Genomic DNA, 26,942 nt, shown 5'->3' with positions numbered 1-26,942 from the left:
TCTGTTTACGTCCTCCCACCACCACAGCTTTTGCAGCCTGTCCCTGCTGTTCTGTCAACAAGATGTCAAACGTTCTTCTACTGAGAAGTGAATGGAGGAATTCTCCCTTCTCTTGAGTGTCAAAGTGAAGTTTGTTCCTGCAAATATCTGTTTTGGCTCTGAAGTTTAGTGCCATTTGATATTTGCAGAGGGCAACCAGTAAAAACTGGGGAATCAAAGACTATTTGCTGACCCCTTGAAGATGTTAAGTGGGCATGAAGACAGGCTAGGAAAATTGGAGAAGAGCCTGGAGAAGAGAAGCTGTGTGGAGATCTCAGAGGGGCTTCCAGTATCTGAAGGGGGCCTACAAGGTTGCTGGCCAGGAAGTCTTCATCTAGGACTGTAAGTGATAAGACAAGGGGTGATGGGTTTAGACTTAAACAAGGGAGATTTAGGTTGAATATAAGAAAGAAGTTCTTCACTGCGAGGGTGTTGAAACACTGGTACTGGTTACCCAAGGAAGTTCTCAGTGCTCCATCCCTGGCAGTGTTCAAGGCCAGGTCAGACCCAGCTTTGAGGAACCTGGTCTAGTGGAAAGTGTCCCTGCATATGGCAGGGGTTTGGAAGTGGATGATCTTAAGGTCCCTCCCAACCCAAACCATTCTGTGATTCTGTCCTCTCCTACTCCTTCCACTTCTTAGTGAATTCTCTACCCAATAACTGACGCCTGTCTTCACCCAGCTGAACCCCCAAGGCCTGCAAGTCATCTTACACAGTGACCAGAAGCAGATTGTTCTCCTCCAACTTACTTTTAGCTGTATAATATGACTACTCACATTTGTGCAGAACAGAGCCCTGAGCCTGGTGAGATGACGCTTCTGACTGTTTTTGCAGTAGCAGCCATCACTGAATACATTTTGAGTGATTAATTTTCTTAAAGGCAAAAATATATCTCTGGAGTGCACATGTGCTAACAAGTTAAAAATAATAATAGGTGTCTGTGACCGTGCTGCTTCTGTCTGAATCCTTCAGGGGAATTCAGTTGCTAAGAATGACTTACGCAGCTTGCCATATTTCTGTGTGTTAAACAACAACCAAATAACTATAGGCAAAAGTCCCAGCTGTCAAGTATGAGGAGTGTAGGGGCTGATCGGGGGAGTACAAGGCATTTTTCTCCAATGTTATATATGTATATTAGATAATGTAAAAGGGAAATTAAATGAGATGAGGACAGAGTGGGAAGCATGCTACCATCTCTTTAGAATACCATGCCAAAAGTTTACAGAAAAGATTCTGTTTGACCAGTAGTGCTGTTCTTTATATAGTGTTCCTAACAGTGCTTTACAGCATAACATTTCCCAAGGAGAGTGTAGCACCAGCTATTTCAGATTGCAAGAAGGCTGCACTTGGTTCAGCTGCCCATATAGGATTGCTCTTCTGGGTAAGTCTCAGCTACAGTGAGAGAAACTGGAGGCAAGTGTTAGAAGTAGCCTCCATGGCTGCTGACTCATTCCACAGCAACATTTGGGACTTGGCTTTCAATCTTGTCAGTTTTGGCTCTTCCTATGAGATTTTTTTATTTTTAATTGCAATGAATTATTAGAGATTTGTAGGACAGAGGCAAGAAAAGCATCTTTATTTCTTCACCCACAAATAAAGACTGAAAAAGTTATTTGGGCTTTTAACTGAAGTCTTCAACTTTTTCATTACTTCACTTTATTTCCAAGCTCTTACTACTCAGCCATGAAACTCATGCTTGTGTTTAAGCCTCACACACAAATTATGAGTTCAGAGCTTTGGCTTTTAACACACATATAGGAAAACCTGAAGAAAACACTAATCTTCCCCCCATTACCAGGGTTCAACACATGCTATATACATGGCATTCTTTGTGATATTACTGTTGGTCTTGCAAGGAAAGGATGCTGAGAACAAAATAATCATGATGATTAGGACAAAGCACCTTTATTCATTTCCCCAAACTTATGGCATAGAAAGGAAATATCGCTCTGTCATTTTGACAGTCTGTCTCCATGTATGCAGTATACAGAAAATAGAGCAAATAGAACAGTTTCTAAGATTTGAAGTGGATAATAAGTCTACATTTTAAAGCTGGAATGTGACAAGGGGCAGGCCAGTGTAACTAGCAAGGCACAGACCCAAGAGAATGCTGAGGATACAGTGGATTGGTGATCCACAGGCTTCAATTATCCATGCAAGGTTTTAAAACAAAATTGTGTTAACAGCCTCTGTACCGTTTTCTTGGCTCCATATGATTTAGGCAGGCACCTGAATGTTGTAGAGGTTTTACTTGCTTATCAAAATATTGATTCCTAAACGAAAATTCTTTCTATGAACCCTAACACACCACTCTTTAAAAGCTCATGAAGCATCTCAGGGATCTGTCAAGTCAATATTTCATGTTTTATTAATTCCCTGCTTAGCCAGTTCTTTGAATTGGTTCAATTTAGTGTCTGTAAACCTCCTAGTTGCATGTTTACCTGAAAAGGCTCAAAAGAGCTATTTCAGGCTGATGGACAAATTTATACTTAGAGAACTCCTAATTTGGAGTTCTTAATACACATGCTGAAAAAAACCCCAGCTATTTAAAGAAGTAATAAGGGATAGGCATGAACAAAGCATCATTGTGAAAACCTGTATGATTATATGTGTATGCTGTAAATTATGGCGTTATACATAAGGGGTGTTCTAATCTCATAATTAATTGTCTCTGAATATGCCTACCTCTACATATCTACAGCTATAGAACTATTTTTTTTTTTTGCTAGTTCTTAATGGGTGTTAATTGTTGATCATCACAAGATACAGCTTCAATCACTTCCATATTTTAGCAAACTGACTAATATATACAAAGCAAACTACTTCATATCTAAAACCAATGAGCATATAAAATGTCTCACTGTGAGCTTCTAGCATATGCTCTGATTTTAGAAGGTGATTGTAGACAGTCAGTCTGATTCATTCCTCATAAATCTACCACTAGGCATTTGAAGATACAAGGTAAAAACACTGAGTACCTGCTCATAAACTGGACATCATCCCTTTAGTATACTGAAGGACAGAATAACTTACAGTTGGAAAACTAGTGTGATAATGCACTTGAAGATCATTATGTGTGTACACAAGGGAAGTGATGTTGCTTACATTGCTCAATTTGAGTGGTTGTGAGTGGCTGACTTGAGCAATAACATCTTTTTTTTTTGTCTTTTATAGAATATTTCAGCATATACATAAAACATATAAATAATAAGAATATATATATTAATGTGGACGCTAAGAAAGGAAGTACACAAAGATATGTAAAATCAAACTTATTGCATAAGTATTGCATAATGTCACTACAGAACAATGTTTTAAGCACAAAGGTTTTCAAATTTCCCTTTCAATATAACACCACTCATAGTGTTCCACCTAGAAATTCTTATAGTGGAAGGAAATGCAGAAACACATGTGTTTAGCCAAGTAAATTTTGCTTGAATCAAGGCATATGTTTGAGCAAGCCAACTTCTACCTATTTAAAGATTTCAGTAATTACGAATTTCATTGGTCTATTGATAAATTATACAGTTAAGGATGCAGGGACCTTCCTATGTGCATCACACAGAAATTCATCTAATTTTAACAGTCACTGCAGTTCCTTGAGCCTTTGTCTCATATCTGATTGAAAGCCCTTTTAATATGTCCTATAGGTATAGATCAAGATACTTCTTTTCCTTCTCTTAAATTAGCTCCTTAAGTATCACACAAGGACATTTGAAGAACACAGCTCCTAGAAACTCTCAACTTTTTTTAGTGGTTTCTGTTTGGTTTATTTAATCCCTTTTTTCAGCATTTATGGAATTTTACATTAGTGTTTTTTTTAAATGAAAGTCTAAAGAAGATATCATAAGATCAGTAACTCAATTTGCTTATTTCTGAGTTGAAATTTTAAATTTTAATACTTTTCTGGTAAATTTTTAAATAATATCTCCATAAAAAAAAGAGAGAGAAAGAAGATAAAGGAAAAACAGGGAGTTCTGGACTCCTGATTGCTTCTATAAGTTATCTCAGCTAATGAAAGCCAAAGAATTTAAAATTTTAGCTTATAATAATTTGCCTTTAGTACTTACTTTAAATTCTGTGTTCCACTACACATTGAAATTCTTCAGATGCATTCCAAATGTACTTATTTGCACAACTGAAATCTGCTTGTAATGTAATGCTGCTGAATGAAAAATACCTCTCTAACACAAACTGCTATGTTTAGGAGTACTTAAAATATTTTTAGGATAGAACTGATGTAATTATGAGTGATTTTGATTTACTAAACGTTTGCTAAACTTGTTGATAAATTAAAACAAAAATGCAGCTATTGATGTACAGATATTTTGAAAATCAGAAGAAAACCAAAGTATTTTCAACATAAATAATCCTTTTTCTGCCCTGCCTTGCATTCGTTGCGCTTTCAAGACCTCCATTAATTTTAAATGGGAGTTCTGGGAGTGTCAGCTCTGTAAGACTGGTTCTTCATAGGGAAATGTGACAGGGAAAGGAACTCAAAGAGAATTCACCTTGGAAACTTTAACTAGGTTGTATAATTTGCCACTCTGTTCACTATATTTCAAAGGTATCCCATAATAGCTAGTGGTTCTTTACAAAGGTCACTGTAAAATCATATCCTGTATGACTATATATTTCAGAGAGTGTTCCGCATCTGCCAGCTGTTCAAGTGAACTTTGTTAATGGAGGCAAAGTTTTCTGGGGTTGTCACTCTGACCCTTAAACTGTATTATCTACAAAATCATAAACCTTATTAAAAATAAAAGATATGAAAAGGTTTATAAAACACCCTCTTAGCAGATCCTGTTTCTAGCTTCACCTTTTGATCTGCAGTTGGTTTTCAGCTCTTGCCACCATGCCTGCTGATTACAATGGGACATGGGAAATGGAAAGCAATGAAAACTTTGAAGGCTACATGGTCGCCTTAGGTAAATGAAAAAATATTAACTATATAAAGATAAAATGTTTCAATTTATAAGTAAAATCCTCCTAAAAATTAATGAGACTATTTCTGTGCATTGTGACATAAGGATTTCTGCCAATCACTTTAAAAGTTTAGAAAAGTAATATAATTACAGTGATCTAAATATATAAGCAAGAGAAGAGTTGTAGCCAAATGTATTAGTCATTATTTAGATGAATGAAAAGCCAGGTATAGATGGTAAAAAAATACCCAATACAGGTATTTCAGATATTTTATAGATTTAAATATTTTTTACTCCTGGTATATACTTATTTTAACAGTCAAATCACAACCTGGCTGGCTCTGTTAAAAATTGAATATTCTATGTCCCTAAAGTAATGACAGTGTTTAGTAATTAATGCTTTGAAGTAGTAGAAATTCTATGTACCAGTTGGATGATAAAGGTGAAAAAAGCCTTTAAAAAGAATTAAAGACACATGGGCAGATAATTCTGACAGCTTCTGTGGGAGTTCATACATAGCAAGGAGGCTTAGGTCACAGAATTTCTTAAAGATAGGTTTGCGGTTAACTAAGCTTAATTTCACTTGCCTAGGACCATCATTGATGACAATGTATGTGTACATGCAAAAAGAGATGTTCTGCTCTTCAGGCAACTTATCTTACTACTCTGTTAGCCTCTTTAACATTAGAGGCCTGATAGCTACAGTTTGTGTATTCATTGTATAGGATAATGCTTGTAGATTCTAGTATATTGTTAACTGAATGCAAGTTCAAGTCTGTTCATCTCAAGTTTCTATTGTTTGTAGATTTATTTTTCCCTACACTGATAGACTCAATTTTTGTAATGACTGAGCTGATTTTAGGAGAGAAATGTTTTCTTGTGCTGCACCTATTATTTTCAATATAAAATGTCTTTTAAGCATTTTTTTTTTCCCATAAAGGCATAAGCTTTTTGCTCTGGGTCATTATGATTAACTAAGTAGCATGTAGGAAATTCTTCCCCTACTTAGGTTAGCAAAGATATAGACTTTGATTTGCTGAAAGCAAGAAATAATAGAAGACATCACCATTTCTCAAGAATTTCTTCAGTGCAATCTGGATTGGCACTGGAAGAACAGTTACCACCTTTCCACCACTGCAGTAATAAAGCTTCACTTCAAAACCAGCAAAAAAAGAGGGGAGTTAGATTTATACATGCGTGAGAAGCTGTCTGGAGCTGGCCTTTCCTAAGTACATGATTGGGGTTTTTGTATATACATGCATATAGATTTTGTAAGTTACACTAATTAAATACTGAAAAAAAACCCACCACCACAATCAATGCAGAGATGCATTTGGCTATAGGTGATTCTCTGAATGGAAGGAAATTACATGGAAAGGGTGAAAAGATATTCTTCTGCTCTGTTTCTCACAATAAACATGAGGTTGATATTTAATCATTAAAGTGGTTAGGTTCAAGGCACAATGTGATTTTGGTTTGTTGAAATTCATCCATCCTTTTAATTAATGCAGATGCATTTCTATACTTTAATTAAAGAATACTTTTGCCCTTTAAGCCAGACACTTTGATTTTGTCATAAGCATGCGACAAAGTATTTTAATCTACTAGAATAGAACAACATATCATTTTTATTGCTTGTATTGTTCAAAATGCAGTTATGAAAACCATGCTTTAATAAAACCTCCCCTGATTTTTCTCCAGGAGCTACAAGACTAATATATTAGTCAGAAATAGCATTTCTTTGGAAGTCTAGACAATTTTTTTCCTCAGAGAGAACTAGATTTTATGATACCTGGCTATAAATCAGGCCCAGAGATCCCTCTAATCCACCCCAACAGATAAAATATACCCAAGAAGTCTTGAATATAAATATTGAACAAGAACATTATTCTCCATGTTAAAAAGTAATAATTTTTTTCAAGCCAATCCTTGTACTCATCTCGATTAGTACTTCACAAGCAGTATAATGAATCTACCCCCCCAAAAAAGGGCTCCATTAGTATGTGATGTTGCTGAGCTGACAATGCTTAAACTCGCATGCAAAACCACTAAAGGATGGCTAACAAATCAAAAGCAGTTTTCAATCTCTTGCAGAAGCATGTGAGATTATTTCATTTGCATATAGCACCATAACAAGATTCATTGTCAGCTGGTCAGATATACTGATTGCAGATGGTAGTGCAGCTGGCATTAGGTGGATTGTCTGGGGCAAACTGTCATTGTAGCAATATATATTCTCCTTTTGTAAACTTCCAATGCATTCAGTTGCAAGCAGTTGTTTACATTCTAATGTTAGTCTTCTTCATGAACAAAATAAGGATGTTAAGGGATCAGTTCTGCATAAAATGGTGACAGAATATTAAATAGGAACTATCAAATGTTGTACGTAGATACTTCTTTTACTCTTGGCTTTTAATTTGTCACCCTTTAATGTCTAAACTACACCCCATCTCTGTGTCTGCTGTCTACCAATGGTGGTTAAGTCATACTTTTATTTCATTGCTTATTTTTATCCATTTGAATAATTTTCAATATTTTTGAATTAATTAAACTCTTATATAGTTCCACAGACCATAGGTTCATTGTAAAAGTAACATTTACAATGTAATTATAATCCCAGAAAGGGACTCATCACCAGGGACTGTAGAGATAGGGCAAGGAGCAATGGGTTCAAACTGAAACAGGGGAATTTCAGGTTAGATATAAAGAAGAAGTTCCTTACTGTGAGGGTGGTGAGGCACTGACACAGGTTGCCCAAGGAAGTGGTGAATGCTCCATTCCTGGCCAGGAATGGTTCAAGGCCAGGCTTGACAGAGCCTTGGGCAGCATGGTCTAGTGTGAGGTGCCCCTGCACATGGCAGGGGATTGGAACTAGATGGTCTTAAGGTCCTTTCCAACCCTAACTATTCTATGATTCTATGCCAAAATCCCCTTGGTTGCATACACATTCTAATATGCTTATTTTCTGAAAAAGAATATTATTTTGAGATTCTTCTTTTGGGGATGGCCAACATTTGTAACCCTGCGGGACACACACCAGCACCCTCACATGTGAGGTGCTACAGGACTTACACTGCATGCTTACAGAAGAGAAGAGAATGGTTCCCAGGCATAAAGTGATAATAGCACTCCTGGCACCCTGCAGCTTCTTGTTGACAAAAAGGCAAGCCCATCTAATAGCAACTGTTGCACATTCTCAAAAAAAGTCTAGATTTGGGATTCGCTACTGGTTGTATGTTGTAACTCAGCTCACAACATTCCCACAGATATCCTGTTAGTAAGTAAATTTATAACCAATGGAAGATCCTCAAGTTGAAAGTCTACTCACAAACACAAAACTATTTTTATTTGGAGTGATCATTTTCTCTACAAAATGTTGTAGGTAAAAGTGTTGTTTGTGGAACTCCGTTCCACACCTAGTGTGTTGGCGTTTTTTATTATGCATTAATATAAGTGCTGTGGGGTTTTATTTTTGGTAGCAAATATGGGACTTTTCATTGTGAAACTCTCTTCTCTGTTTTATTGCAGATATTGATTTTGCAACTCGTAAGATTGCAAAACATTTGAAACAAACAAAGGAGATTGTTCAGGATGGTGATAACTTCAAAACAAAAACACTCAGTACTCTCAGAAACTATGAACTGAATTACACTGTGGGAGTGGAGTTTGAAGAGCACACCAAAGGCCTGGATAACAGAGTGGTAAAGGTGAAAGTTTGCTGCCTTGTATCTGTTTACACTACTGCCAGTACTAGGAGGGAGCAGTTCCAAAATCAGCTGAATACATGAAAAAGCCCCCACAACATTTACAGACATCAGGGTATTTTTATAAAGCAGAAATAATTTGCATCTTGAGACAGTATTCCTTCCTGCTACAAGCATTTATTATACATGCAAATCAGGATGGTTACTCAGCTACATGAGGACAATCATTAATTACATGTTTTTCTAGTAGGAGATTTTTCCAGCTTTTTTCTGATACACCTTTATGTATTTAGAAAGTAGCAAACTGCATTTTGACCTATTTATCTTCCTTCCTGAAACTATAAATCCGTCCATTTGAATCGAGGACTTTCTGTGACTCAGTATAAATTCTGAGTTCTGAGTGGCAAGGTTCACACTGTGTTTTCCATCTGAGCCTGCTCAGCCTCAGCTGGACAGTTTAACAGCTGGACACTGTTAAAAATAGACCTGCTCTCAGCTATTAACCTTAAGGGAGCTCTGGGAAGGGACAAGACCAAAATGGCAGTGGCAGACAGGGAAGGATACCCAGCAGTGCATGCTTTAACATCTTTAGGATTATAGGAGTAAACTGAGCTCAAAATTCCCTTAGGAAACAGTGGGCATATGTTCATACACCTTTCAGTGAGATATGCAGAGAAGTAGCGTTTGGATCAAGGACTATATTGTGTGTTAGTCAAGTTTCTGTACCAATACTGCTTCTGTTTTACTCTCCTGTCACCCCTAAAATACTTAAAGAGGATTTCCAAAGGTAGAAAGGCCAGTAGATTTTTTGATTTCCCCAGACTGTCCCCATCAATCTTGCTAATCTTGCATCACTTGCCTGTCTTTGTCATCACTCACGGAATGTACCCCTATCAACTCCTCTGCCAATTACTGCAGTTTTATTCTTCCGCTAAGCTCAGCTCTCTTGCTCTTCTACAGACATATGCTGTCTTTTCCATCAAAGTTTCTCAATAAACAAGATTTTGGAACTTGTTGCCAAACTCTGAGATACTGGTATCAAAGCTCACTATCAACAAGACCTGCTTTGTTTTGGCAATTGCCCCAGGAAATTGGCAGCGTACAGGACGTGTTTACATTTGAACTCACATTATCCTTCACTAGAGTGGCTCAAATTAAACAGAAGACATTGTTTGTTCACTGTGGATCACTTTTCATCCTCAAACTTGATGCAGTGTAATTCCTACTAGTTCTTCCAAATTGCTTCTCATTCACAGCACTGCAAGCCACGAAATTGTAAGACCCACTTTTTTCCACTGGATGGGACACATTCCTGTGACAAACCTTTTGCTTTGAAACATTGCTCCCACATCTCTTTAGATCAGTTGAAGGCATTACTGAATATCTAAGGACTCATTAATTGCACCACTCCTTAAATCCATAGATTCTAGTACTCTTCACCACTATCAAAGCCATTGCCTTTCTGTGCAAAATCATTTCATTTGCAGACCCTTCTCTTCATTATAAGATATTTGGAAGGAAGAATGGGAGTACAGCTTGTACATTTATAACCCTAATTGGTTTAACCATTTTTGCCTAATACTCTTTCCTAAACAAATCACGTTACTTGTATCTAACAAGAGGAGAGGGACACGAGTAAGCAAGTCATGCCATTATTCTCTGGACTGCTATAAAAGAATTTTCCGGTCATTTTATTAACAAAACAATGCCTCAGACACATTGAAAGTAGATGAAGGTAATGAAACTGCTAGGCAACATTTAAATGTAAAGAGGGCATGGATAATTTAAAGAGCATGTAGCTTAAAAGCTCCATAAATAAGAAAGAAGTTAACTGAAATGGAATGAATTTTGTCTTGTTATCAATAGAAAGCTCCCTCAAAAGAGAAATAAATCTCCCAGTGCTGAACTAGAAAATAAATCAAGCTCCAAGTACTCTGGGAGCTTTTTAATAACTGAACTTCCACTAATTGTAACTGGTCTCTGATGAGGATTTGCCTGTGATACATGGTTAAATGCCTCCCTACAGTCCAACAGTTCAAATCTAGAGCAACTCAAAGTTGCTTTGAATGTACTCTATCTGAGTAGATAATTTAGCCTGTAAAGAGAAATTTTTCTTACAGATGTGGTCATCCTGCTCCTGGACAAGAATCAGCATGCCCACTATCCTGTTTATTAGTGATAGACTGAATCACACCAAATCATGAAATGGCTGAGGATGGAAGGGACTTCTTGACATCACCTACTCTACTCAAGCAGGGTCAGCTAGAGCATGCTGTCCAGCTTATGATAATTCTTCTTTAAAGGTCATTTGTGAAAGTGCACAACAATATATAAATAGATTTATTGCATAAGGTTATATTAACATATACTTCCATTTGTTATTTGATCCAGAGCTAGAAAAGGTGTTAGCACTGCACTAGTTGGTATAAGCCCCACATCTTCACTCATCAAGCCTTCTAATCTTTGTATTAATGGCTTTAAATGGCAAGAAAATAAAAAGACAATTTGCATTCATGGCACAAGTGTTAATTCATCCAGCAAGTCACTAGTTAGTATGAACACTTTATATTCATGTATGTGAAGAAATGCATGGAAATGACAACAAAGCACTATAAAAGCTTCACATCAAAATCCTGTTGTCATCTTCAATGCATCCAGGTTTTGGTTGACTGTCTGCTTTGGGGGGTTTTAGGAGGAAGGTGGGGAATGGTAGGGAATTGTGTCTTCCAATTGTTTGATTGAGCTTATTTTCATGTATTGATAAACTTCTTGATAACATATCTGAGTTAATTATCTGATTCATGCAGACACTAGTGACCTGGGACGGTGACAAACTGGTGTGTGTTCAGAAAGGTGAAAAGAAAAACAGGGGCTGGAAGCACTGGATTGAAGGAGACCTACTGCATCTGGTAAGTGCTGCTACACAAATTTCGTAGTACATAACTGACACTGCAACAAAGTGTGGTTTTCCATTTCAAGGGGTTAGTTCTTGTTCTAGTTTGAATGGTCTTTATTTAGACAGCTCCAGTCACTGAGCTCTGAGGAAATTCTCCCTCTGCTACAACTCAGGAATGCTCAATTTCTTTCCACTTGCTCCCAATTAAGTCATAACCTTCAGAGGTTTTTTTTCCTCCAGTCCTCTGCCCTTCAGCTATTAACCCTTCTTGTTACATTGCACCTCTAACATCAGCTCATTCCTATATCATTGGTGGTAGGAAAAATAAACCCAACAAACCAAAACCCAAAAAAACCCCAAACCATATGGGACAGATTGCAAGAAAAATGCCATTTTTGTTCTGGAAGAAGCACTATGTGATTTTAGTGTACAGTGGTGTAATACATATCAGAAACTACTCGGTATTCAAGAGGATCCTGCAAACAAGCTACACTGCAATTATTGTGTGCTAGTGCAAGAAAAGAGTCAAAACATTCATATATCTCAGTTAGTAAGCTGGACTCCAAAGCTAAATGAGGTGAGTCCAAGGTAGGCCAAAAGAGCCTGTGCAGGAAATAAGGAGTGAAGTCCAGAAAGATTTCAAAAATCTAGATACATATGATAATGGTTCCAGAGTTTCTTGGAAAAGCAATCAAGAAATGGGCATGATAGTGTTGAATGCTGCAATAGCTGGGTGGAGAAAGATTATGGAGCAGAGCTCATTGATCTGTCTCATGATTTGCCTCTAGATACCTACTACTTCACACGTGTGCCCTACAGGTAGCTGGTATGGCCAGGCACACTGCCTCAAGTCTGCATGCTTGGAAGGTCAAAGCAATGAATGGAAGAACACTGTCTGACATTTAACTAAAAGCCAATTGTCCCATACACCTTTTCGATGCTATTTTAACATATATGCAAAACCTGACCTAATAAAGGTTCTACATGCTGGCACTAGGATTCAGGCTAAGAGTGGCGAAAACAGAGACATTAAGTAGATTTTACAAGTCTGAAGACTTGTATTGCTGGCCAAAAAGCCAGCTGCAGCTCACTTCAAAGTCTGATTTGGCACAGGCTAATGAGAAGACTACCCAAACTGACAGCATTGCAATGTGCACGTGTGCCAACCTTTAAGGGGTCCATTGCAACACGGGGCAAAAATGTTGTGTTGTTCTGTCCCTTAAAAGATGGTTTGGGTATGTCTCTGATTCAAATGTCCTCATCTGTTCAAAGCATCTTTTTTTTATTTAATTCCTTGTTTCACAGCTTCTTATAATTATGAGGTAACGTGAATTATTAACTATTACAGTACATTGTTTTAACAATAGAGCATGAGAAAGCTTTGCATTAAAGAGCAATTTTTATGCATTTTTTATGTTTATGCTTCTTAAACCTCAGTTTAACTGTCAAAATCTAATTACTGCAACATGTGGTGCATGCCTGCTGTTTGGTTACATATAATACACTATTCTCTTTGTTTTCTTCGTCATAAATACATCTTTTTATTGCAGTGGCTCAGTTGTAGTGATTTCTGGCAGGATCTGCAAAATACGACTTGTACCACTATATACTAACTAATTGTTTTAACACTGTAGGAACTGACATGTGAAGACCAGGTGTGCCATCAGGTATATAAGAAGAAAAAATAAAACTGGTCAGAAAGCTGCACCATTATGCTGTTATGTTTTGTCTAAAGAGAAGAACCAAGGCAGATTTGCAATAATTCTTCAACACCACCTTGCTAATGTATTTTATGCCTGCTTATGGGAACAAACATATTTTATAGAAATGACATCAAACAGTTACAAACATCATAAATTCCTTTGTATTTCAGTCTGGAGTTAAATAAAAGTAATTGTCTTTAAAATCATGCTTTCCTACATATTTTTAATCATTTCCAGAGGAGTGTCTTGCAGTGACAAAGCTGAAAATTAACAGTTACAATGATCATGACCACAGTGTATCTCTCCATAACATCTGTAATATAATAATGTATTTGGATGACTGAGTAAAACTGGGCATTCACTGGACTGTTTCTATTTAATTTAGTTCTGGATCACAAAGTCCACAGTTTCAGGCAACAGAATGGCTTGGTGAATATGATACGTGGCCTTTTGCATCCAGGTGATTGATTTGATTTAGGCCCATGTCTATAGCTGCTAGTGGTTACCACCTGATAATGTTTCCTTGCCAATGTGAAATGCTGTAGCTCCTTAATATGTTCCTAAAGTGAATCGCTGACAATGGTGCTAAAGTCCAGCTAGAACTGATGTCCTACTAAAAACCCCAGTGGAGAAATCTGCTGTTTGTATCAAACCTTATATTCAAGAGTTGCTCCGTGACGTGCAAACTAAGCCATACTTATGGCTGTAGGAGAAAAACTGCAAAGTGCACACAGACTGCCTATACCCTGTGCATAAAGAGTACCCACTCAGCTGCAGTCTTTACCTTCTACCTCCCTTTCAGAGACTTTAAAAAGAAAAGTCATTTCCATACAACTCTTCTAAGTTTTATTTCAGGTTTTTCAAAGGAATTAATGTTCTTTGCTAAAGGCAAGTTTAAGTTAACCATGGATGGTGAGCACTACTTCAGTAAATAGAAATTATTCAACAGAACACACACATTCCACAGAACTGAAGAAGGGCTTGTATGCCCAAAAGCTCATCTGTTTTTTCCCAACCATATGAATTATTCTTATAAAATACCCTGTTTTTCCTACAACTTTGCCTTGCAGATATATAAATTTTCTCATAAACTTTATCACTGTTTCAATTCCATATTGTCCACAGGCCCTCATCTTCTGTTTGATATGGGAGGAGTGGCAATTCACTAAACAGATCCGTTGTAGGGAATTGGATAAGAGATGTGGAAAAACACTTTGCAGAAATGGGGATATATTCTTTCTCCCCGTCTCCTAGCCTTCCTACTGTCTCACTGTTTTCCTATCCTAAAAGACAGGAAAGCAGTGAAACAGTGTCCCAGCTGAGAACAAGGTTACATCTGCAAAAACCCCAATCAGATTAGTAAGTCACTAATACATGGCCATGGACATAGAGGTGTGTATATAGGGATGTTTTTATGAATTGGACTTTGCTTCTCCTGACAGAAGTTGACTTGTATCAAACTTCCTGTGTACTTCAGCTAAGCAATGCTCTAATGTTAGCTCACATAGAAGAAACTGCAGTTGGAGCTGATAAACACCTTATTATTATTTATTCAGCCTTCACCCTGACTTTCCATTAGAAATATATTTAATTCCTATTTCTAAGTCTCTGCTAGTTACTAGAATAGGAAGTACCACAGTTCATTAAGCTTTCAGAATGTTATCAGAGCAAAGTAATCACTGGGAAACAAAATGTGCACATTTTAATCAGTGACATTTCTCATAGCTGGTTCTTGGCAGGAGTAAGCCTGCAGGATGCGGGGTTTCATAACTTCACACCAAATCGGAAAACAAAGGAAAACCTTTCATGTAGCACAAAGAACTATCAATAAATCACAATGAGTGAGTTTGCAGATGGAAAGGAAGCATTCTTCAATTGATTTCTTATTATGTTTACTGGTTTTTATCTAATGGATACTGTAGGGTAGTTCATGAAGTAGGCAATTGTGCACTTCAGTAGACTTTGATTAGGAGAAAACTGGATCTGACCATTTTTGGTCATCAGTTTTCTTTAATGCTTTAACAGGGAGTAAGCAAATGTGCAATGTTTTTTACATTGCAGAACAGCATTTTCTTCCCACACATACAGATATGTAGGAACTGACAGCAACTTTGTAACTGTATGCGCAGAACTGGAGACAGAGGAGATATTAATTTTGTTGCACTACATTTGCTTCCAAATGCATGTATATATATATACTTGTTTGTGTTGTATTTGTGATGTTAGATTGGTCTCTAAGCTGTACAAAGTCCCTTATCTCCTTGTCAGCAGATTAAGTACTTGCACAGGAGGAACAGATATCACTGGTAAATCAGAGGATGTTCAGTCCCAGTTTTTCAGCCCTCTGGCATGCAGTGATGTTTCAGCTGTTTTGAAGGATTACTATTTGCATTGATTCTTTTCCTCATAGAGAATATTACTCAACTACAGTTAACAGGAAGGAAATTTACCAGCAACCTTCTGATCCAGACAACTGTAACAAAAGCACTTCCTAGTGAGTACAGTACTGGACAAAGAGTCAATACCATTACCTGGCACTGGACTTTTCAACAGACAAAAACAAAGGTGTGTGTAAGAAATATTTATGGTGGAATTTGTAAAAACCCTCTGCATGGAGTTGATTTTCCTCCCTCAAGGAATGAGCATTTTCTTATCAACTGTTAAAAGAAGAAAGCAGCACCGCAGGGAAATGCTGCAGGATAATGTTGTAAATGCTCCCACCAACAATGTTCTGTGGCTAGCTCCTAAGAGGCCATCTTTCTGTTAAGCTCTGGAGGGTCACATATTTGCACAGAATGGCTTTCAAATATGCCATGCATATACTATGTGTTCTGCTGATGTGCTGCCTGTAAAAGAAAGTTGGAGGTTTCTAAATCAGCTTTGACTTCAAGATCTGATGAAGACAAATAGAATTTCACCATTAAGTTGTTTAAATACATTTATTCGTACTTTTTTTAAGCAATGGCAATATTTTGCCTTGGTGGGGAGAGATTAATAGAAAGGATTTCTTCAGTTTTTTCCCCACCAGAACACATTCTTCTCAGGTTTCATTTGTGATTGACTTCAAGGGCAGAGGTTGCAGATATTTTAATTTCAGCTTGCTGATTACGCTTGTTATGCAGATGGTGAAGATGAGAAGAAATCATTGTGTGAAAATGAGATTTAAAATAAAATTAATCTGACAAGATTTTCAATAGCTGCAAAAAATTTCTCAGTTATTCTCTAAATATCACACTTGCAATAATTATATCTCACACTGCAGTGCTTCAGACATCATTAAATAGAAATGGCAATACAACAGATGACAGTACATATTCTACTTAAGTCAGAGGACTTCTGTGGTGTCATTCCATTCAGCCAGATCAGATCCTGAGTCAGATCATACATATCTACTGATAACGCAGACTATTGAGCTGCAGAATTTAATGCATGCAAAGTATCAGTGTCAGGAAAATGTTTATCACTGTTCACTGTTATTGATACCTGCTTCAAAGATTCAAAAACAAAAGAATGTGATAAACTTCCTGAATGATTAGGAACAAGGGTTTTAAGTTAAACACTCATCTTTCAACTTAGATGATCAAAATATGCAACTAAAACCAAAACCATGTGGCATATGGCAATTTAACTCAAAAACAAAAACAAATAATTGAGAATTTACATTTATTTATATAGATATACATAGTATTGCATTTTTCTTAATAAATCACCAACAACAATATAAATTTTACTCTAAATTTCTAAACGTTTTTGAGAAACCAATATCAGTAAAATAGTCAGGAATAGCATCTGGAAGATGAGCTTTACTGGTTAGAGGATTAAGACAGAATTGAATGGCTCCCTTTGTGAAATAACAGCCTTGGTTCTCTAAAAACACAGATTGCTGTTTGCTACTAATGGGTGCCTTGAGTAGCATTACAGCAAATTGCTTTCCTTGATGGCATAAACTGAATACACAGAAAACACGAACGCTCAGTTAAAATGTTAGCACATCAGAAGTCACTAAAGGAAAATAACTGTTTTCCAGAGAAAGGCTTTGTATGATCATAACTGAACTATTTCTGTTTTAGTGAACTTGTGCCATTTAAACCAGGAAGCAGAGCCAGGTTTTCTACTGCTGTACTAATTGCATAGTGATTCTGCAGCAGAGCAAGATCAATGCTGACTGTGACTAAAACACAGTGGCAGAAATTAATTATCTGTTGATCATGGGGCTGCAAGACTCAGTGTGGTCCCCAGTGGAAGTCTAGACAGCTCCAGCCCTTGCCCTGATTTGGATTTCCAGATGCAACATCTGCTCACAACAACAGGGATATTTTTTTAGTTACACCTCTTCTTACCTGACTCCCCTTAGCTTGTTGTACCAGTACTATGAGATTCTACAAGGGCGATGCACTACTATGAGAGGGTAATATTTGTCAGAAGATGATCTCATACCAACTACCTGAACCTCTACTACCATGGAACAAGTTGACTCAAAGGAATTGTGGACCAGTTGATGTCATCTACCTGGACTTGTGCAAAGCGTTCAACACTGTCCCACATGACATCCTTGTCTCTAAATTGGAGACACATCAGTTTGACAGGTGGACCACTCGGTGGATAAAGATCTGGCTGGATTGTCGCACTCAAAGAGCTGTGGTCAACGGCTCAATGTCCAGCTGGAGACCAGTAACGAGTGGTGTCCCTCAGGGATCAGTGTTGGGACCGGTCTTGTTTAACATCTTTGTCGGTGACATGGACAGTGGGATTGAGTGTGCCCTCAGCAAGTTTGCCGATGACACCAAGCTGTGTGGTTCTGTTGATACTCTGGAGGGAAGGAATGCCATCCAGAGGGACCTTGACACGCTTGTGAGGTGGGCTGATGCCAACCTCATGAAGTTTAACCATGCCAAGTGCAAGGTCCTACACGTGGGTCTTAGCAATCCCTGGCACAGCTACAGGTTGGGCAGAGAAGAGATTCAGAGCAGCCCTGCGGAGAAAGACTTGGGGGTGTTGGCCAATGAGAAAATGAACATGAGCCGGCTTCAGTGTGTGCTCACAGCCCCGAAAGCCAACCGTATCCTGGGCTGCATCAAAAGGAGTGTCACCAGCAGGTCAAAGGAGGTGATCCTGCCCCTCTACTCTGCTCTCGTGAGAACTCACCTGGAGTATTGTGTGCAGTTCTGATGTCCTCAACATCAAAAGGACATGGTACTGTTAGAACAAGTCCAGAGGAGGGCCATGAGGATGATCAGGGGACTGGAGCACCTCCCATATGAAGACAGGCTGAGAAAGTTGGGGTTGTTCAGCCTGGAGAAGAGAAGGCTGCGTGGAGACCTTGTAGCAGCCTTCCAGTATCTGAAGGGGGCCTACAGGGATGCTGGGGAGGGGCTATTCATTAGGGACTGTAGTGACAGTACAAGGGGTAATGGGTTGAAACTTAAACAGGGGAGGTTTAGATTGGATATAAAGAAGAAATTCTTTACTGTTAGAGTGGTGAGGTACTGGAATGGGTTGCCCAAGGAGGTAGTGAATACTCCATCCCTGGTGGTGTTCAATACCCGGTTGGACAAAGCCTTGGGTGGCACGGTTTAGTTTGAGGTGTCCCTGCCCATGGCAGGGGGGTTGGAACTAGATGATCTTAAGGTCTTTTCCAACCCTAACTATTCTATGATAATACAATTATAATTGCAGAACATACTTTAGTAGTTTAAACCTTGTGATGTGCCATTGACACAGCAAGTAGTGAAGGCAATGAAGATTCTGGCCCTTGTGCTTGGACTTGGACTTACAGGTTTTTCACAAAGATAAGTATCTGTGTTCTCTTGATACAGTTTCTCTTTGTCTTTTATTTCAAAGAAGAAAGTCATTCCTTCCCAAAGTCATAAATAAAGAAAAATATGCTCAGTTTACTGTAGGTCTCAAACTATAAGCAAGGCTGTGCATGAAGACACTATACTAACTTCTCAGATATGTGTTTTTATTTATGAAGTATATGAAAGAACTCTGTAGCTGTCCTAGTGCAAGTAACTTAAATGAGACCTATAATATGTCAGGAATCTTCCAATGAAACACGTTTTGGCACCTTGGAATAGGGTTTAAAAATGCCCAAACAATCAACCTCTCACTGCAGATTTGTTTCCTCATGGGATTAGACACAGATTAAAATTATTTCATAGAATAAATAAGCATCACTCTGTTGGACATAAAAACAATGCAATGACTTGTATAAAAATCTGGGCCTGCAAAATGAAATGTCTGTAGTCCTTTGTGTAGATTACCAACCACAGTAACAGTCAAGACTCCTAAAACCATACACTGGATACAGTTCTGCAGTCACAGAATTCACACAGAAGAGTCGGTTGCACCTTAAGCAGTTACAGTCTAAATCGCTTTCCCAGGTATTATATCATTACTAGAGCCTTCATGCTGCATGTTTTGATGATTTTCTGGATTCCACTTGGACTAAGAACAAAATATGGAAACATTTCAATCAATTGGCCTCAGATTGTTAAAAGATTGTAATTTATCCTTCTTTCCTGACCACTCCATTAGGCTTTGGTAATGAAAGCCATTACTACTCCTATCCTTTCCTGTCAGCTGCATCAGCAGTAGTTAATATCCACTGCCTGAAGAGCATAAAGGTAGCCCAGTGTTTTTATCATCCTTTCCCCCCTGCATTATGATTAGGTACTAAAAAAAGATGCCAGAGGACATCTTTATTCAATCTGAGAACTTCAATACCTAGTTCAATGCTGGGTCTTACTATATGGCAGTTGTAATTAGAGAGTGGAAAAAATATATCTTGGTTAATGTAGCTCTTCTTAATGTGTAAGATTGTAACGACATCACTGTATGATGAAATGAGCTGCAAAGCACAGGGGGCCTGTCCTATCTAATGCACGATACAGGTAAGCTTTCTTAAATACTTAATGCTAATGTGTTCTATGGCCTTTTATGAAGTTACTTGAAGCCATAGAAGAATGTGCACCATCTTCTCTGAAGACAAACGTTTTAATGTAGTAATTATTTTTTAGAAGAGAAAGTACATAATCATTTTTTAAATAACATGAGTAATACAGAAGGTATAATCTTTTTTTTATACTATCATCTTCCGCACAGAAAAAAATCCTGAAAAGCCTGGTAAATGCTGCAAAGGCTTATTGTCAGAAACCTCCTTTTGTCACTAGAAGTATAAATACAAACCTGATGGAAGCTAGGAAAGCCCATTTTTTTGTCCAAATCAAATCACATTTATGAACAACAGAATAATCTTAGCCAATGTACAGTCACCAAAAGTACTGCTGACAAAATAATACTGGCTCCCCAGGTTTAATTTATACAAGCTCCCAGCTTCTATTTCCAGTCAGAGACAGTCTTCCGAGTCCCATCTCTGAGAAGCCCTGCAAGTAACTCCAGCACTGATTTCTATTGCATTTAATGTAAAAATATTAGTCAGTTGTCATGAAATAGTTCACATTAAAAAAAATCAGATAGCATTTTCATTAAAGTATGATTTTAAATATTGTAAAAACTTCAAAGAGTGGATAGCATCTCTTCCTGTTACAAACCCACTTAATGAGGCTGTATTTTGTCAGCAAAACAGATAAGTATGCATAGGAACATAGCAATGTCCTACCATACAAGATGTTATAGTGACTTTTTTTGTACAGGATGGCATAGCGTAGCCTTTTGACGCATAGAAAATTATCACATAGGAAGTAGTTTCGGTTGGTCAACTTGGTGCCAGGAGCTGCTCGCATGCAACTGTCCACCTGCAGATGTCTACACTCAGGTACTGCTTAAACAAAAATGAAAAAATTCCCCCTCTTTCATTGAAAGGGAGGCTGTTGTGATTTTACTTATTCTAATGACAAGAAACTACTGGGCAGAAACATGCATGTGTTTTACTGTGGAACAGCTGATCCATGTTCATTTGTTATACTACGGTTACCTGCTGTGTATCACAGACTACAGACCTGAAGTTCTTCAGTGCAGAGACTAATGAATGAGGAGTAGGAACTACAAAACCTGCCTTAATCTGTGGTTAAACAGAAGATTTCAGTCTCTCTCCAGACTGGTCCACACAGGAATTATTTACTTGTTAGTACCAGGATCAGTGATAGCTTTTATAAGCACATATCATAAAATGCAGAATTATGCCAGTATTAAAATGTTTTACAGAAGTATAGTTTGTTTTCCCCACACCCTCCACCCTCCTGGTAAGAAAAAGTGTGCACTAAATGAAACATATTTATACAAGCCTTTATCCAGACATGCTAAATGGCTGCTCATAGGTGGTATAAATTACAATGTCCTGACCTGCTTCTGCTTTTAAGTTACAGTTGTAAAGCAGAGCGACATGAAAAACATGTATGAAGAAAAACTATTTTTAAAAGGTGTTTTGTTCAAGACAGATAAATTATCAGTATAACAAACAAGAAAACTGATGACCAAAATAGGCTGGAATTAAAACTAGCAACAATTGTAATTACTTCAAAACAAGGCTTTAAAAATTATCACTTAAAAATACGTGAAAATCATTCTTTCCCAGCTGGATTTACTGAAGAAACAGTTTCAGGATCTCGGGTCCAGTCATCACTCAGGGAAAAAAGAGAGATGAACAGAATCAAGGCGTCATCTAGTGGCAAATCTTTCCAACGCATGGTCAAGGGGGAATCGGTGATGTTATCCGATTTTCCTGGCCTCTTCACGGACTCAAAACAAAAATACTATCACTATTGTAATTTTATACCTCCAGAGTAAATTTAATAAAATGTATATAATTTTATTGTAACAAGACAATTATTGAGACAATGTAGTCTGAAACACATCACAACTTTACAAGTGCTTTTACTTCGAGGGGATTAAATTCCAGCTACACACTAGGTACATATTACATTCATCAGGTTTAATCTGGATAGCCAATAAAAAATAGTAGATATCAATTTTTCATAGGAGAATTAGATGTGCCTCTTCAGAAAGGAAAGAAAACCATATGTAGGTGATAGTCATTATTACTAATTGGAGGGAGGGGGAAGCTGACTGTATAATAAGAGAATGGTGGCATTTTCAAGAATATCAGCATAAGAGGAATTGAACCAGAAACATTTGGGATTAAAAGCCTAAACTTTTCTAGCTTGAACTAAGACTCCATATTAATGCTCACTCATCAACAGATTACATATTTCACCTCTGAGAGTGAATTTGTCCGGATGATCTGAATGCTACAAATCCTATGTCAGGTTCCATTTGTGTAATATTTTGACAAAGGACTGAAAAAGTCATTCAAAGTTGAAAGCACCAATTGCTACAATCTGAGTTAAAAAAATCAAATGCTGGACAGGGATGGTTGTGATAACTTGCAGGCACACAGTTACTATTGAATTACACATATGACTACCTTTGGAAATTTTAATGGTTCGCATTCTACTAAAAATGGGAAAACAAAAGAAACAGCTTGTATAGGGCTTGTATATATAAATACATTGTTACATTTGCCTCTGGCAATACATTATTTATGTGTGGTTATTAGAAAAGGGCAAGGATAAAATATAATATGGCTTTCATTACTGCCTGCTCTCCTGCATAACTAGCTTTTATTGTGTCATTGTGAAGAAGCAGCTTCAAATACAAAGGCATATATTCAATGCTACAGAAATGCCATACAATTGTGTAAGTGCTAATTGTTTGAACTACAAAGCGTACTGAGAGATCATAGAATAGAGTCATAGAATCACAGAATCAACTAGGTTGGAAAAGACTTTTAAGATCGTCAAGTCCAACCATTCCCCCAGTTTCTACCACTAAACCATGTTCACTAAGGGCCTCATCTACACAGTTTTTGAACATTTCCAGGGATGGTGATAATACCACTTCCCAGGGAGACCATGTAACTATGCAGATCAAATCACAAAGACAGAATGGTCTTAAACTTTCTTAAAAGAACCCTACATATTACAACTACTAAAAGCAAATTAGAGAAATAAGAATAAAATTTTAAAAAGCCCCAAACCTGTTGACACTTTCCATTTGGCAGGTGTATAATGAGAGAATGGCTCTGGATTATGGTCATATTTGGGGTCTCTGAAAGCTTCTGCTGACACCCTCTGTGAACTAGCCTGACCTGAAAACAAATCAGGTAGCAGGGGTTTGGTTTTATGTGCCTGGCACACCACAAGCCTGATCTACACTTTTGCCTATGGTGAAACAACTGCTATTAAACTATAAAACAAAAGACAGATCATAGCAGAGCATTAGGTCATGCAGGATGAGTGCCTAAGCAATAGGATAATGGTAACAAGAATAACAGCTATTCTTTAGCCTCAATTTCCTTCCCTTTGTTGAGAAAATAGAAAAAAAAAAATGAAAGATACTGTCTTATATCATCCCAATTCTGTAAAAGTAGTTTTAACATCATTACTGTTCCTTTAAAACAGATCCTAATGTAGAATGTTTAGATATTTATACTGTTTGGTTCATTTTAACTAAATAAACATGTTCTGATGGTTTGATTCCATTATGTACACTGTAAGCAGATGTTACATCTTTGCACTGTAAGCAGACGTTACATCTTTGCATCTGGAAAACTCAAAACTCCATGACTAAGAAGAAGCAAACCACTTTGTTCATTCACAAGCCATAGTCAATTATCTAAGACTGTCCACTAACCTCTCACATTGAGTAAGTGTCCATAGTGCTGTTCTCAAACTTCCTTTTATTACTGTTCTATATCTGGATAAAAAAAATAACTCTTGTTATGTCAATCTTGTCTAACATTAGTAGAAAACACACACAGCAGTTTCAGCTTTCCAGAGCTCTGGCAACAAATCATTCTGATGACTGGTAATACCATCCCATAAAATTTTTTTGCAAGCTTATGGAAAGCTCTGTGCTGAATCATTTCCCAAGCACACTCCAACCCTGTGGTCAGCATGATAAGGTAATAATATATAATAGCAATGAAAAGTGAAAATAAATTTATAGTTTTGTACTGAAATCATTAATATTGCCATAGGAATTTTTAAGTAGCTATGGGACTGATATTCCTCAGACAAGAAGACATCATTTCATAGGTTTTCTGGTTCGTGTTATTGCAAGACTATATTCAGGGCACACTAAACTGCTTGCTGAATCAGTCTGACAGATAGATTTAAAGAAGAGCAGAGAAAATGGAGTAAGTTTATCTGAGGCCTCAAAACTCAATAAAAGAACATTAATACCAACATTTTGCTGCCATGGAAGACATTGTAAATCTGATAAAAAAGAAATTTTATGCTCTAAACTTGGAATACCTGGGAGGATATACTGCTGCATTTCAAACTACTTCTGTGGCTCCAAGGCCTGCCCTTTTGCCACCAATCTTAATGGAAATGGAATCATGCCAAAATTGTGACTTTGGCCTCCAAATAATAAAATACAAAGAAGCAAGTGTTAATAGATCAGAAGCACTAGCAGGTCAATCAGGGTAATTCCTGCTAAGTGATTACATAAATGGCACAAAGATAGCATTTATTTAATGAATCAAATGCACTCAAAGAAGCACAAGAGGGTGAGAACTGGAGTCTCTATTATGTACAACACTATATTCACTCTCACTGATAACATTGCTTGGCAGAGTTCCCCATTTATGGACATCTCTCTCTTCATTATTAGCATGCAGGTAACTTACTGTGCTAATACAATTAATACTTTCTGTTATATCTTCTGCTTAAATTAAGTCCATATCAGATACTGCTAAAAATATTGTTGATCATCCTGTTGCTGATTTTAAGGAAACTTTTTTTGTACTCCCTTAATACCTTTCCAAAAATGACTAAACTTTTCTACTGAAACCAGAAAAAGCAAGCTGACACAAATTCCTAGTTCAGATGAAGACATCTAATGCAAAACAAATCTAAATCCACAAAGCTGAAGTTTGGCAGGATTGTCAGTTGTAAAGGCAGGCCTGTAATGAAAGTGTCAGGTGATGTTATTTTAGGTGACTTCAAACATAAAACTTCCAATTCCCTCTTTATGTACCGCAGTGTCTATTTCTCTGTATGTACCACATATATGGTCGTATTTGAAGCAACTACCATTTTGTTTAAAACTCTCAGTTTATGTACCATCATGCTGTTACTGGCAGGATGCAGTGTTTGGAGAGAACAAGACTATTTTTTTTTTCCTAATAGGAGGTCTACAGTTTTGACAGTTCTGCTAAAATTTCTCCTCTCTTTACTAACATTTTAATTCATCATTATCCTAGTGAGTGTAATATTCTGACCTCTGTATGAGTCTTTCTATCTAAGGCTAGCATGTTTCCAGGAGAGCAACAACAGTCAAAGGCTAGGCACCCCAGACTGAAAGGGACAAACTGCGTTCCACAACACTGCTATATCCCTGATCTGCAACAAAGAGAAATATGACCTTTTCAAGGGAGCTTTTAATCAGATTTACAGTGAGGTTTGTGTCACAGCTCTGTCACCTACATGTTAGTAACACCTTCTCTTTAAACCCACTGTTTTCCATTAGTCTTTACTACCTTCCAAGCTAAGGCTGCTACGAGTTTTACTTCAGTTCACTGCACTGCAAGTATTAAATCCTGGCATTTCACATTAATTTTGCATATGAAATAAATACTTTATAATACTGTAGAGTTGACCTAAATATATAAAAGCCTCTAGATATTCTAAAAGAAAGGCTGTAATGAGAATAATACTGTAATTCAGGTTATGAGATAACTCAGAGAATACTTAGGAAATTAGCAAGCTGTCAATTATACTACCTTGAGACAATAGTCAAGCTCACAGATGCTGGCAAATGGAGCTGCAAAGTGAGAAGCAGTGATGCTGGGAGGTGCCTCATAGCCCCATAAACAAAATGAGCAATGGCTGAAGTCTGGAGAAACAAAGAATTTACAAAGGAAGGGTGGTATCCTGGGTAGAACAGTCAAGGCAAATAAACATTGGACCCTCAGGACTGAGCTGCCAACTGCAGCACACAGTACATTTAGTACAGCAGGTATGGATCTAGCTAAGAGTGTCTGCTAGATTTTTGCCTGAATGTGAATTTCCAAGTATATGGAATGAGACATATGGACATAGCTCTTATTTCCAGACCTCTAGTCCTTACCTCAGAGAAAAAGAAAGTGGACTGGTGTTTTTATCTTCTCATTTGGCACACTGAGGATAAACTAGAGGTGCTTGTGACTGATAACCCAAACTAGCATTTCTTTGCAAGAACCGTATTGTACTTTTTTTTTTTTACCTTAAAATGCTCTCTTCTGCTTCCAGAAAACTTTTTATTGCCATACAAATACAAAACCTGACAATAATTTCATAGCCAAAAGGATCTAAGCTGAAATTTCAGGAAAGCAATGTTGGATGGATTGGCTATGCCGAGATGCTGTGTAAAGAAAATACCCATAGGCTGAAACAGTGCTATAGTGACTCCCTCCTTATAAATGTTGTATCTCTTGTTGCAATCCCATTATAGCTGCTGTGTTTCTAACTAAATCACCAACAATAAAAATGTGCAGAATTCCTTTATTACAGAACTCCAGTCCATTTTTTAGGTTTACAAATTTTAATGTGTCAGAATGAAGCTGCTTCAACTACCAGCACTTAGCTGGCCAGTTATTTAGAACATTTTTTTTTTTTGTAATAAAAGTAAGATCCTTTTTAATGCTTTGTGCTGAGAATTTTCAAGAGGT

At 37.4% G+C, this 26,942-nt stretch overlaps 1 protein-coding gene across 1 annotated transcript; it reads left to right on the top strand.

The window, feature by feature from the left end:
- The first annotated feature begins 4,837 nt into the window (after window positions 1-4,837).
- RBP2 (retinol binding protein 2) lies at window positions 4,838-13,252 on the top strand. Its single transcript, XM_005153937.2, has 4 exons — window positions 4,838-4,967; window positions 8,493-8,671; window positions 11,476-11,577; window positions 13,199-13,252. Exons 1-4 carry the CDS (start codon window positions 4,895-4,897, stop codon window positions 13,250-13,252), a joined length of 408 nt encoding a protein of 135 aa, XP_005153994.1. The 5' UTR covers window positions 4,838-4,894.
- The last annotated feature ends 13,690 nt before the right edge of the window (window positions 13,253-26,942 follow it).

This window comes from Melopsittacus undulatus, chromosome 6 (genome assembly GCF_012275295.1).
Source record: "Melopsittacus undulatus isolate bMelUnd1 chromosome 6, bMelUnd1.mat.Z, whole genome shotgun sequence".
Classification (NCBI taxonomy): domain Eukaryota; kingdom Metazoa; phylum Chordata; class Aves; order Psittaciformes; family Psittaculidae; genus Melopsittacus; species Melopsittacus undulatus.
The sequence above is the reverse complement of the archived record's forward strand: the minus strand, read 5'-3'. Positions and strand labels throughout refer to the sequence as shown.